The 14014-nt window shown below is 44.1% G+C and overlaps 1 protein-coding gene across 6 annotated transcripts in view; it reads right to left on the minus strand.

Annotated features, from left to right (window-relative positions):
* Positions 1-1791: 1791 nt before the first annotated feature.
* The window catches only part of MGLL (monoglyceride lipase), an 83888-nt gene continuing 71665 nt past the window's right edge, over positions 1792-14014 (minus strand). For all 6 annotated transcript variants that reach the window (XM_060271408.1, XM_035106463.2, XM_060271407.1 and 3 more), the window contains 3 exons: positions 12470-12559; positions 6028-6243; positions 1792-4760 (listed from right to left, as the gene is read on the minus strand). In XM_060271408.1, the coding sequence (XP_060127391.1) occupies positions 4635-4760; positions 6028-6243; positions 12470-12559 (432 nt within the window). In that variant the 3' untranslated portion in view covers positions 1792-4634. The remainder of the gene's footprint in view (positions 4761-6027; positions 6244-12469; positions 12560-14014) is intronic.

Raw genomic sequence — 14014 nt, forward strand, 5'->3', positions numbered from 1 at the left:
CGGTGCATATGATGGCGGTTATATACATTAGTTACACACAACTATTGCTCTGTCATAAAGGAACTAAGTTCTCAAAGGGGGGAAACTCCCTGTTGGTCCCCAGCACAGCAGTCTGGAAGCTGATACAAGTTCTGGAGAACTTTGCTCTCCAGAAATGGCATGCATCAAACAAGTTTAAATTGTGGATGCTTTTGGTGAACTCGAGTTTGGGATTTTAAGGTAGGGCAGGCCTGTGCAATTTGTCACCTGCCAAGCCAAATAACGGCTCACTCACCAATGTCTGAGACTCTGTAAGACTCCCATTTCTGCTGCATGTCTAGGATTGTAAAAGCAGAAGACTTTGCAGGCTGCAGGAGAGGTTGTAGTCAGTTTGGTGGGTCACAAGTTGTGCAGGCCTGAGATAGGGCAGCCCCAAGGAGCTTCAGCTGGTTTAATGTTGATTAGCAAGGCAGGCTCCTGAAGATCACCACTACAATCTCTCTTTTTTCTCAGGGCAGGTGCAAGAGGCCACAGCTATGGCCATAATGCAGCTTGTGGCTCTGCCCTTATTTCCCCACAACAATCTAAATGCTGCCCCTGGCTGCCAGCTGTGGTTCCTCACCAAGTTACTTTCTTTAGAACATTGCAGAAGTCCAACTTCCCAGCATGAGCAAGCTTAGACTTGACAGGCTTAACTACAGCAGAAATGATTTTTTGTTTTAGAGTCTTCACTGGTGTTGATCCAGCACAATTCAGTTTACAAACTGTTGCTTATTCTATCCCAGCAGGAATAGAAGTCTTTTTCAAATTCCCCAACATCTAGCAAATGAGTATTGTTTAAATTGCCCCTCCCCTTTTTTGAAAGCAATACTTAAGCCAGGCATCCCCAAACTACGGCCCTCCAGATGTTTTGGCCTACAACTCCCATGATCCCTAGCTAACAGGACCAGTGGTCAGGGATGATGGGAATTGTAGTCCAAAACATCTGGAGGGCCAAAGTTTGGAGATGCCTGACTTAAGCAGTTAGTTCTATTCTTTTAAAAGCTCCATGGCAGACGGAAGCTCAATAGGCCTATGTGAAGGTGGCCGGCTTCTATTTGCTCTTAAAGGAACATAACCTCCCTAACTCACTCTCCCCAAATGCATAGTCCTTAGCAAAAATGAACGAACAGTAGCTATCACTTTCCCAATAACAGTAGCTATTGCTTTCCCATTAAGTAAGTGTCTGGTTTTTCAAACCTATGCATGACTCTTGACAGTTGAATAAATAGTTTTCAATCCACTTGTCTCCAACATGTGGTCCTCAAGATGTGGTTGCAACCCAGCTACTCCCACCAGTCCCAGCCACCATTGGCAATGGTCAGGGGGATGGGGACTATACAGTAGTTCAAAACATCTGGAGGGCACCAGGTTGGGGAAGTCTGTTCTAACTCTTCTCGATCTATTGCTTCAAAGCTCAGGAGTTACAGCAGGCTTTCGCTGGACAAATTTATTCAAAGGCACTGAACTTAGAAACTCTTCTGGGCATGTATACAATAGAGACCAGCACAGCAGTGCTCATGTGTGTAGGAGTTAAATGCAAAAAAGCACTTCTCCTCCAAGGCAGCCAGCATTGACCTAGATTTCTCACACTGTGGCTAAACTCCCAATTGACTTGAATAGGTGAAGAATTAAGCTAACATGCACATCTTTGGAATACTCTCCACCTTGATTGCCATTTTAATGTGTGCAATGTGCATTTTCTGAGTGCTTCTACTTCTGTGCCAACTGTTGCTTATTCATGCAGCTTACCTGATTTTTTTTTAAAAAAAATTAAGGTTTATAAATGCAAGGGCATTCACCTTAGCTAGTCACCACCCTTGCAATATTGCCTGTTCCCTCAGCTCGTGGAATGGGGAAAGAAGCCTATTATGAAGCTAGAAGAACAATGGTGTATCTAATTCACTGGGCTTTTGCTGCTGAAATAACTCCCACCACCCATATGCAACGGCAAGCATGCTGTTCTCCCATAGCCCAGTCTCCATTTTAGTAACCCACAGGCCACAACTCCAGCTGCACTGGTTCAGTGAGCTGAGCTCTTATGGTAGGGCTAGTCCTCTGTGATGTGAAATATCTGCAACCAATCATTAATCCGGGGCCTGCCAAAGGAAGTTTTAAGCACCCTGATTCTATAACAAAAGGCGGCTTTTTTATCTGGATGAACTGCTAGGAGTTGCAAGAGTCTGTGCAAACCAGGCGACTATTACTCCTACAGTGCTTTCTCTTGCTGAGGTCTTATGATGTGTTAAGCTTCTGCCACTCACACCCTTATTAGAGAACAGATCAGAGCTAATTAAAGTTAGATTCGGGGGCTGTTTGTTATTACACAAAGTTCTCTTTCACAGTTCCCAAAAGGAACTGGCTTTGGAGGTGGGAAGTGAAACTGTCATAATCTGGGTGGTTTTGCAATACAGTACAGACTACTGGTCCAGCTGAAAAATCTCAACAGTGGGGAATGCTGTGTTGTTCGCCCCCAGTGCAAAGCTGAAAGACCAGCAGGTGAAGAGAGTTCAAACTCCTGCTGGGTATCTATTATATAAAGTCCTATCCACTCTCCATGCCCCTCTACAGCAGAAATGCATGGTAAAAGCAGGACTGGCACTCTTGTAGAAAGATCATGGTAGGCACCCAATGGAAAACTTTTAAAACTGATTCTCTTTCCAAGTCACTTTAACAGGAGACTAGCTCAACAGTGCTAACGGGTTATTCTAGAGGGGGGAATAGTAATAAATAGAAGAATTTTGCTGCAAAGCAAAGTTGGCAGGCCCCTCATAATCCTCACACTAGTCAGGGTGGAGGGGGGGCACTTTTACACAGCCTTTCAACAAACATGGCAATTTTGGGCTGCCTGAAAGCACTGTTTGATAGCTAGGTGGCATGTTTTTGACTAGCCATGGGCTGCTCCTTCATATTTTCCTGGTGCAGCTGGCCAAGCAGCTAGTCCCAGTGAAAGCTAATACCCCAAAATTGTTGCAATTAAGAGATTCCACATAACTGTTTTGCTCTCAAATCCCCTCCCTCAGAGATGCGTACCATAAACAGCCCATTTTACCCATTTCCTCACCCCTCCACACAGATCCCAATCTTCCTCATATGCAACAAGCACTTTCACTCAACGGGTGGCTCTTTTCAATTCTTAGCGCTGCCCATTTCCCCCTCCTCAAATAAGTATTGCCAAAAACATGTTAGCCCTACTACTCTGCTAGTCAAGCTTCCAGGGCCCCCACATACCATGGACTCTGAGAATCCAGTAACTTTTACAATCACCTCCTGTCCCCGACTCGTCCATTACTTTGGCTTCTTTCTCTCACTCCTTCCCCTTATTTCCTTCCAAACATGGATAGAATAAAAGAATGGGGAGAAAACACTACCCTACCCCAAAGGCAAGCTGTTTCTGTCTGGTTCATCCTAATTAAAAGGAGTGTGAGAACTGTGGAAAAGCAACGGGTAGCTACCACCTGGTTTTCAAGTGGCAATTGCATTCATATTGCAACATGGCAGAGTTAAACTTGTGCTGCCTGGAAATCCCTTAAAGGGACACACGTTGCAGAAGCGACACCCCCTGCCTTCATTCTATACTCTGTTCCTCCTCCTCTTCCTCCTCCTCCTCTAGAAACCTCTGAACGACCTTTAGAGACATTATATATTATATTTAATATATATTTTTAAATATAACTTTTGACTTTACATTTTAAGTTATCAGTTAACACAAATAACAAGAAAAGCAGCCCCTACGTGTATTTACAGATTACAGTTCTTGCACAGAAGAAGGATTTGGTTTCTGGAAGCAGAAGTAACAACATCAGCATCTCTTTTGCGTGCTTAAGAGTCTATGCCTTAAGGCTTGTAGACTTCTATGTTAGTCCTGTTCCTCAGTGGCGTCATTTCTGGGGCTGATCATTAAACGGCGCTACATCTCAAGTGCTGTTTGCACTGTTCCTGTGGCCTGCTGGACTCCTCCTTGTTCTCAAAGCCCTGAGGGCTGAGAGGCCCTTTCGGCCTGGCCTGACCCTAAATCTAAACACTGTCATGGCCTGAATTCACACAGGAAGAGACTCCGCCAGCAGCCTAACTTCCTTCCTAGCTCCATCTCCATCTGACAAAGACGTTTCCCTTTGGATCTGTTTTGTATCCTTGGAAGTAGAGGAGGGAGGAATGATCACCTGGCAAGAGTAGAAACTGAATGACATGGAAGATGCCAATTATTTTTTAAAACGTTCTGAAGATTATTGCAATATTTAAAAAATGGAAAAAAATACCTCAGCACCTCAGGAACTCCCTGGACAACAAAGAACATGTTTAGAGCGTGTTGTGGGCTTTGAGGGGGGATTCAAGGAAGTCCCTTAAAGCAGCACCCCCAGCTGGGAAGTCTGTACTGATACAACATTCCCGTAGCTCTTTCTGCTGGGAAGAAAGCGCCCTTCAAACCGCTGCGTGGCAACCCCCCTCCCCACAACGCCACAGGAAATGTCTGTTTGAAAATAGCGTATTTCAGGAGTCCCTTTAAGAGAAACATTTTTGCCCCCGGAAAAGAGGTTGTAAAAAACAGAAAAGGAAAAAATATCTTCCCGGAATAGCCCAACAACCATTTAAGAAGGTCTCAAGCCAGCTTTTCTTTAAGAGCGACGGGCTTCTGCTGCTGCTGAGAGTTTCTGACTAATCCACGATTGTATTTCCTTAAGGACAGATGCAGTCACGTCAGGAAGCTCTTTGTGGAGGGCATGATAAGCCTCGTCATACACCTGCAAAGAGAAGAAACAAGCACGGTTAAAGGCACGGTTAAAGACACATCCATTTCAACGGGTCTTCTCTGAGTAAACCCTAGTTGAATATGACCCAATGGATCCAAAGATGTTGGAACCATACATCAAAATGACCCATTTGGGGGCTTTCTGCTGCCTACTGACAGTGGTAGCTTCCTGTCTGCCAGGGCAAAGGTTACATGTCTACCACATCAGAGAACCCACCACCCCTGGCACCCATGACTCCTCTCTGCCAGTGGAGGTCCAGAGAAGAGGACACTATGTGCCACCCTAAACCCCTGCTCTCACCACCATCAACAGCAAGGGTGGGGATTAGGATTGCACAACAGGCACTGTGTAGTATATGAATGAACTCCACAAGCTTACAATAACACCCTTCGCATCCTGCAAGCAAGTGTGGCCATCTGTGATCTACTCAAATAGAACTGCACTTTAACATGTATTAACAAGTCATCTTTCCCCTAATGCTCCGATGCACACAGAGTGGTAATGCTAGCGTCACAAAACCAAGCAGAGATTGAAAAAGAAGCCCCACATCTCTCCCTTGTTCAACTGATCATAACTACTGTTTGTAACCATGGATTGAAAGCAGGTGCCGAATTTCAGCATGTACCATCCCTTTTGTACAAAACTACACTGCATGCACTGTAATTCTTCATAAATACTTCAAAATGGCTCAGAAGGCAGCTTGTTTCAAGCTGCTCATCAACACCTGATAAAAATACACTTTATCCCTCTTTTTTTGTTTACTCTCCTATTGCTAGAGCAGATGTTCACTCAAACATCTAATGAATAAAAATTAAGTGTAATTTAAATATTTTATGGTTGTGAAATCCTAGTAGGTATTGCACTCCCTGTTTTTGTTTTTCTGCACATGCTTCCCATTACTTCATGTTAACTTCCTTGTGTTTTGGCTGAAATCAAGAATGTTCACCCTACTCAGAATAGACCCAGTGAAATTAATGGACACAGCTAACTGGGGTTCATTAATTTTAGAAGGTCTGCTCTAGATTAGTTGAGTGGCGTCCAGTGGTATTTATTTCCAAATAAATGTGCTTAGACCTACTTAAGTATTGCCCCAGAATTTAACTCATATCAGCCTGTGGAAGATAGAGAAGTTGACACATGCCTCTTCCCCAGGTGAGGTTTTCCTTTACAGTGCCTTACATCAGCCGGAAAGGAGCCCAATCGAACTGCCAAGCAGTAAACACCAATCCCTTAATCCTACAAAAAAACCCAAGATAACCTTGAGAGTTTTATCCTGGCTTGGTGCCGTATCCATCAGCAAATAAGAGCCTTTGATATCGCAGAGTTTGTCAGGTGAACCATGGAGCACCAGCAGGGGAAGAGTCAGTTTGGGGAGTGAACGCTCTATTTTGGCAATGGCATTCAGCAACTGGATGACGAAGGAGACTTTCATTCCGCCATGGTAAACTAGCGGGTCTGTGGTGTAAGAGTCAACCTGTTGAAATAAAAGGGACATTTAATGAACATTTTATGGCTTAACCAACTCAATGGATACTTGCTTTAAAGGCAGCACATTCTTATGTGGTGAAGCCTCCACAAAGGTTCCCAGTTTTGATTGCAGTCACATGAGAGGTTTTAATTTATATGCTGCCTTCTACAGAAAACCATGTTCAAAGCAGGTCATAATGTTGTTGTTGTTGTTTAGTCGTGTCTGACTCTTTGTGACCCCATGGACCAGAGCACAGAAGGCACTCCTGTCTTCCACTGCCTCCCACAGTTTGGTCAGACTCATGTTCGTAGCTTCGAGAACACTGTCCAACCATCTCGTCCTCTGTCGTCCCGTTTTCCTAGTGCACTCCATCGTTCCCAACATCAGGGTCTTTCCCAGGGAGTCTGCTCTTCTCATGAGGTGGCCAAAGTGTTGGAGCCTCAGCTTCAGGATCTGTCCTTCCAGTGAGCACTCAGCAATATATAATATCATCATATACAGCAACAAAAACAATACAATTCGGTTTTTGAAAAATCAACACAAAGTATCAATAAGCATCTCAATTCCAAAATATTTCAATATTAAGCAGGACATAGTGCTACTTCAATTATATTAACAATAAGAGAGCATCAACCTCCTTTCTTCTTTAACTCGTCACAGAATTCCATGGACTCTGCTATGAGATTAGCTCCTTCTTCCCTCAATTGGTAGCAGTCATTCCATCTCATTACAGTAGAGGGGGGGGAGAGGAGGGCCACCACTAAGTTTGGTAGGGCTCCTGCTGTCCCCCACTTCCTGCAGTGGCCCTTGGCACAGCAGGGGGCCCCTCCTCTTCCCTGGACAATAGAAGGCAGGCACAGCAGCAGCAAAAATTAAAAGCCAGTATCTATAATTTTAATCCCCCCCATGCCTCTGGAGCTCCATGTACTATTGCTCTATAGCAGTGCAGTCTTGGGGCCCCAAAAGCATTGTGGGGGAATTAAAATGGCAGCTGCCAGCCACAGCCACCTGGGCTCAAGCACTGGGCAAAGGAAAACCAGTGGACCAGCAATGAGAGGAGCAGGGTGGCTGGAGCATGTGGGTTATGTGGTGGGCCCTCCTGAGGGTTTTAGGCCACGGGAAACTGCCTGGCAGTGCTGATCTCTACTGCTGCGTAAATAGAAAGTATGAACAGCAGGTATGGACTTTGGTCAATACTCATGGGAGATGCTGCATGTGCCGAAAGTTCAGTTTCTTGTTGGTTTGGGGCGGTTGCTTTGATTTTTTTGAAGGCAGATATGCTTTTTAGTCAAACACTGAAACACACCTTGGGTGCAGCAAAAGTGTTCTTGGGGAAATGTGGAGCACAGTCATCCTGTGCCTCTATTTCTCCTACGGAAATATTTTTTCTTAGAAACGCTGGCTTGTGCCCCTGTGCCTAAGGGTACGTGAGGAAACCCAGAAGATTTTGTTTGCCTGGATGGGGGAAGAGAAGATGGAGAGAAAATCCTTCCGTACAGGTGGAAGTCCCTGCACCAATGGGATAACTCTGTTGCAAACAGTCCACTCTAAATAAGTAGACAAGTATGAATCAAGGCATTTCTTCCCTTGCCTTTAGGCATCTAAACTCTGCTTCTTCACTGTCCTCCTCCCATTTCTGCTCAGGAGAAACCTTGCTTTAGAAAGGTCTGGCTTCCGGTTTAATGTGCTTTCAGGGAAGAAGAAAGAGATGGCTAACGGAACAACTGAGGCGAGTGCATGCAATTTTGCCAACTCCCTTTCCCAGCACCTGGGTGTCCTCTGACATTTTCACCCGGGCCAATTCGACTTTTCTCCTCCAATTTAAACAAAAGTGCTGGGTTGCTCCGGCTACTTAGCAACTGGCTGCAGACTAAAAACTGCCAAGTTGTTTGGTGCTGTGACACAGCACCACGTGCAGGCAGCCCAGCCTCAAGCTGCTTCCCCGACGAAAAAGCAACAGATAAAAAATTCTTGGGGGAAGAAAAATCACAAAGGAGTGGGTGGGCGGAGTGACAGACGTCCTCTTCCCGCAGAATAAAATAACGTAGATAAATTCATATGACGTACCACCTTCGCCACCCTCATATGCAAAGCCACGAATGCCAGGAAATAGCCTAATGGGATTTTCTTTGTTTTCTCTCCCTAACCTTGTTTTATGCTGTTTTTTTAATCCTAATGCAGGAGAGTTCTTAAAAAAAAAACCCAAAAACAACCCTAACCAACCAAACAGTTTAAACTGTTTTAGGATGCTTCTTAAAAAAAAACCCATTGTGGATGTGCTTGCCTCCCTTGGGCTCCTTAGGGAGGCAGAGCAGGATATAAATGAAATACTAATAAAAAAAACTATGGTAGAAAAGCGTTTAAGTACAGTACAGTACAGTACAGTAAAGCAAAACAAAACAAAGAAGAAAACACAACAGGCATCACTGGAACACTATGAGTTGCTTTGATACTGCAGAGTAAACATGATGTTTGCAAGCCCCTCCTAAGTTTCCAGCACAGAAACTATTGCCTCTGTTCATCTAACCTGTCCTGTTAGCAGAACCACAGAGAAGGACTATTACTGCTAGTGAAACTGGGCTTCCCCCATCTCCTCCCCGCAAACTGGCTCGGGAGTCGCAGCCAGGGGAACCCCCAGAACAAGGTGCAGGGGGAGAGCTTTCTTCATCAGGTAAGCACAAATGCTTGCACCGACGGAGTGATCTCCTTAGCGCCATGTTGAATTCCTCCTAATACAGTGGATACTCGGGTTGCGAACGTGATTCGTGTGGGAGGCATGTTTGCAACACGCAGCGTTCGCAACCCGCAGTGCAGCGCCGCGTCAGCGCACGCACGGGTCGCAATTCAGCGTGCATGCGCAAAGCGCGATTTAGCACTTCTGCACATGCGTGAGCACCGAAACCCGGAAGTAACCCATTCTGGTACTTTCGGGTTCGGCACAGTGCACAACCCAAAAACATGCAGCCTGTAACCCGAGGTATGGCTGTATACTGATATAGTTTTTTCAACCCTAAAATTTGGTTTAATGACCTTTTCAGAGATCGAGAAAGGAAGACTGGTGAGTGGGAAAAGGCTGGATTCTGGATTCCCATTGGCTTTGCAATGATCACTCAGGTCCACAGAACCAGCTGGATGTATCTTAATGCAGATGGAGATGCACATCATAAGATGGGACCACTAAGGATTGTTCAACTAGAGCTAGATTGAGTGGGTTTTGCTTTTTAAGGCAGGCAAGGCCCACCCCACCCCCCAAACCCAAGTATAAATCTATAGCAACACAGCCTTCGCATCAAACACATTTTAGATTATGGTGACAGCCTTGCTTTCTTTTGAAATTGCACCCCAACACATCTGGAGTTTTGCATCAAATTTAACAAGCCAGAAATTTTTTTTTGATCAAAATGTCTCGAATCTATCATTTACATTTCAGTTCCTGGTTTGCAAAACCAAACTGCTATGAACACAAACAAGTCAGGAAATTCTTGGAGGACATCCCAATGATATTTATAGAGACTAGAAATTGGTCTGGCAGATGAATACGTGCAGCATGTAAATAGTGGCTGTTCCCAGTACAATCTAAACTTGTATTCTGCAGGTTTTGAGTGTAGGTGACACTAAAATGCTGGGGATTTATTTCTGTCAAACTACAGATAGGTCATTTTTCAGAAGTAAGCCAATGTCAGCAGACATGGCAATGTTTTCAAATTGCTTGGAAGTTCTGATGCACATAGCAGAGATGGACAAATTTTGGCGTCAGAGATCAGCTTTGACTCACCTTGGGCATTTTTTGCATCGCAGTTACCTGAGCTCTCTGTTATTGCTACTGCTACTACTATTATTTCAATTTATCATTTGCCCTTCGCCATAAGTTCCCAAGTTGGGTTACAACAACTGAAAATACAGCATTAAAAACATTTTAAAACAAACTATTGTCACAATAATAGGCTGGGTGTCAAGAGGTCTGTCTTGGGCACACTTGTGCAGAAAGAGGCCATAGAAAGGCTTGGATGAGCTTTTAATCTGATACAGTCTCATGTGCATATCAGACAAATTCCTATGTTGTTCCCAGCAGATTCTAAATTCGTATTTTTAAGATTCTGAGTGTAGGTGGAACTAAGAAACTGGGGACTGCGCTCTCTCTCTCTCTCTCTCTCTCTCTCTCTCTCTCTCTCTGTGTGTGTGTGTGTGTGTGTGTGTGTGTGAGAGAGAGAGAGAGAGAGAGAGAGAGAGAGAGAGAGAGAGAGAGAGAGAGAGAGAGAGACTGTTCAAACTTTTATAGGTAATGTTTCAGAAGAAATCTAATCACAGCAAACTAGACAATATTTTCAAATTGCTAACAGTAGGTATCTGTAATGTATGACATCAAAGAGGTGTTCCTGGTTCCAAAGCGATTTGGTAAGCAGCAGTGGTCAGTGTGGTGGAACAGCATGACAGAGTTGTCTGGCCAACACCAGTGTTGCTACAGGTTAACTGGGTAGTGCTGGGGCAGGACTGCATGGATTTACTGGTGGAGTCAATCCAACATCTGCACAGTCCTACCCACACCACTGCCCTGCCCTGCCCCAGCACTGCCCAGGTATGCTGTGCCAGTGTTGGGGGGAGGGTGGCTGCACGATGCCAACACTCCATGTGAGCTGCTACTGCTAGTACATTGCACATGTGGACTGTATGGATTGGATGACCTCCATGAACACTTGCCAAAAGCTGCCTTCCGGAGAGATGGCCCATTGTTTTTCCTAGCCAAATATTGTCTACTATGATTGATAATGGCTCTCCAGGCTCTCTCAGGCAGGGATATTTCTTAGCCAGATCTATTATCAAAAGGGCAAACTACAAATTACACTCACTATGTAGCTGTGCCTTTAAGTATTTGATTTGTTTTCTACACAAATTGCTGGGACCCTGGCATGGGGATTATTTGGAGGGCTTTAACCCTTTGCCACCTGATGTGGTTCTGATCTGGATTATTGCCCCTGTGTGTCTGTAATTTCCGGTGGGGGTGGGGAGACACGGACCACCCCATACATTTCAATAGGACCATTAAAATTTTTTTTTAAAACTATGCAAGCTACAGGTATGTTGAAGCCCCTGCGCCAGCAATTTAAGTTAAAACATCCCTGTACTGAAAAGCTCAGAAACACAGGAAATTTAGCATGCAGTCTGGCTCATGGACTCTTTAATGAAAGATACCAAAGACAGAATCTGGACCTTAAATGCAGAGCCACATACACCCAATCCTCCTTTAAGCTGCTATGTGTAGACCTCTCTGTTAAGTACAAGTGTTGTTGACTACAACAGGCTGGATGTGCTAAGAAGCATTTTAACCTTGCTGCATTGCTGGCATCCTGTTTGCACTTTGCTGTCAGACACCTTCTTAGCATTTCCAGGGTGAGAGCTCCATCAGCATGTATTAATCATTGCAATGCAGCTTACCTAGCAAGTTAGCAGCATTAAATATATTTACAGTGCATCTGAGAGAAATCTGAGCTGGTAGGAATGTGCGTTCACTAACATGCTATAGTCTCAGACTGCTGCTTTTTTCAAAATCAAATCCCAGAGTGGCATTTCCTGTCAGTTCAGTTGATCTTTACAATGAACTACAACCCCATCTAGCAATCCTTTGTCAGCCTCTGCTTACATTCATTTCCCCCCTGCCTGTATGGCCATGATTGTGTTCTCCTTTAAAGAACAAGTACATTTTTATTTGTTACCGTTTTGATGCCAAAGCTGCTGTGGATATCTCTGGTTTTACTAGCGGCTGCAGGTGCAGGTTTGCATCCTGTGCTTCAGGAAATGTCTGTAAGCAGCACGGAGGTGCTTGTCTACAGAGCTACTGCAAAATGCAAGGTCTACTACTGGGCAGCCGCCACCACGGGTGCATCATGGCAACTATGAAGTCAACCCATTTGCTTCCATATTACCGTAAGATGAAGAACAGGGACACAGAATGACAGAATGAATTTTCCCTGCTTCACAATACTGATGCAAAACATATGAGGATTAAGTCATTTCAGGCTGGATTAAATTTTCTCCTCCTAAGTGCCGTATGAAATTCTCTCATTGTCTATACAGACAAGGTCCCATCCCTTTTCCGAGGGCATTTCATCAGTTTGCACCAAGATGCAACTTGGCACTTGTAGTTCAGTCAAACTGCTGAGGCAAGAACAAATGGACAAGACTGGGAAACAAGAACAGACACCGCAATGATTTGCAAGAGCAATAAAATTCTCACCTCTTTTTTATTCCGGGAAACCACGTTTGGGTCGATAGATCCCAGGGACAGGTTTGGCAGAACTAAGTTAAGTATTTTAGCTGCAAAAACCTGAGGGAGATGAATGTAGTTAGTAACTTGGACAGCAAAGAAGAGAATTACAGGAGCCAGATCAGCAGGTGGCAGAAATGGTTTGAGGTTCTCTGTTACTGTACCACCACATCAATGTTATATTCCAGCTGAGGATCCGGTCTTAAGTGCCAACTAACAGCTCCAGTACAAATACACTGAAAAGGCAGGGAAAGTTCCCATGGCCATTTACAATGCCATTTCATGATGCAACAGGCAGTGTTCCTCAACACATCTTTGTCCAGCTTCAGGACTCCTGCATTTCTTCCTGGCACCAAAATAAGCAGGGAGAGAGTCCTTGCTGAAGAAGCTAATACTGAAGCAGCGCTTCACTTTTCAAAGCAGCCCAATTTTGTCTCATCACCATTTACTTCTAATTTCAGTCTGTTACAATGCAAATTGTCGCCTGTGCAATCCAACCAGTATTTGCCTAGGCTGCAACTCTTTCTGTGAAGCACATTCTCTAGGGGGACACAAATAAACAAGAACAAATGTGCAGGCATTGACTAAGGAAATCTATTGCATACCTGCCCTCTGGGAGTTAAATGCAAAAGGTCTGAACTTCTGGAGCATAAAAATGTCCACAGAAGAGAAGGAAAATGTATTTCTTTCTCCCATTAAAAGCATTTTGCAATCAAGCCCAATATTTAAAATTCTCCTCTGATCTTTTGAAAATTACCTTCTAATTAAGTGGTGATTGCTTGGAAATGTTGACAACCAAGAAAACAAATAGCCGGGCCTTTGTTTTATAGTCTCTTTGAATGTCAAATACTGTATCCAGAGATACTTCCTGCAAAGTATAAAATGAACCGTGCAACCTTGCTAGAGTACAAATCCATTAAATACACCCAGTCACATAACATTCTCTCATCTTCCTTTATCAAAGTTGCTATGGATTGGGAAATTATACTGTATTAGAGCAAAGATAAAAAGGATGAAATGAAGAGTTTCTCCAAGGTACCAAATATCAAAGCAGTCACAGATTTCAGAGGCATTTAGAGGCATTTCAAATGCCATTGCCATGGAACACTCCTTTTGTACCAAAGCTTCATGAGCTCCATTTAGCACATGGGCCAAGAGAGAGATTTTAGGACATAAATGTCTTCGCCAGAAATGCAAACGTGGTCCTGGAACTTCAAGTCACTTGGAAAAGTTCACTTTTCCACTGGCACTAATGCACATATTTCTACATGTTAGGAGACACCCTCACAGAGCTGTATTTCCTATCACCCTTAATGAACTACAGTTCACAGTATTCTTTTTTTGGGGGGGAGTGCCATGACTATTAAAGAGGTTTAAGAGTGCTTTAAATATTTAACATGAATGTGCCCCTGTGCTTTGTTTGTGCACCACTACTTATGCTCTGCCTAATGTGTTTAGTCTAGGCTTAGTTCCTAGCACTGGCCTGAGGAGGTGAGATGTCCTGGCTTCCTGGGG

The sequence above is a fragment of the Zootoca vivipara genome, chromosome 2 (genome assembly GCF_963506605.1).
Source record: "Zootoca vivipara chromosome 2, rZooViv1.1, whole genome shotgun sequence".
In the NCBI taxonomy this organism is placed as follows: domain Eukaryota; kingdom Metazoa; phylum Chordata; class Lepidosauria; order Squamata; family Lacertidae; genus Zootoca; species Zootoca vivipara.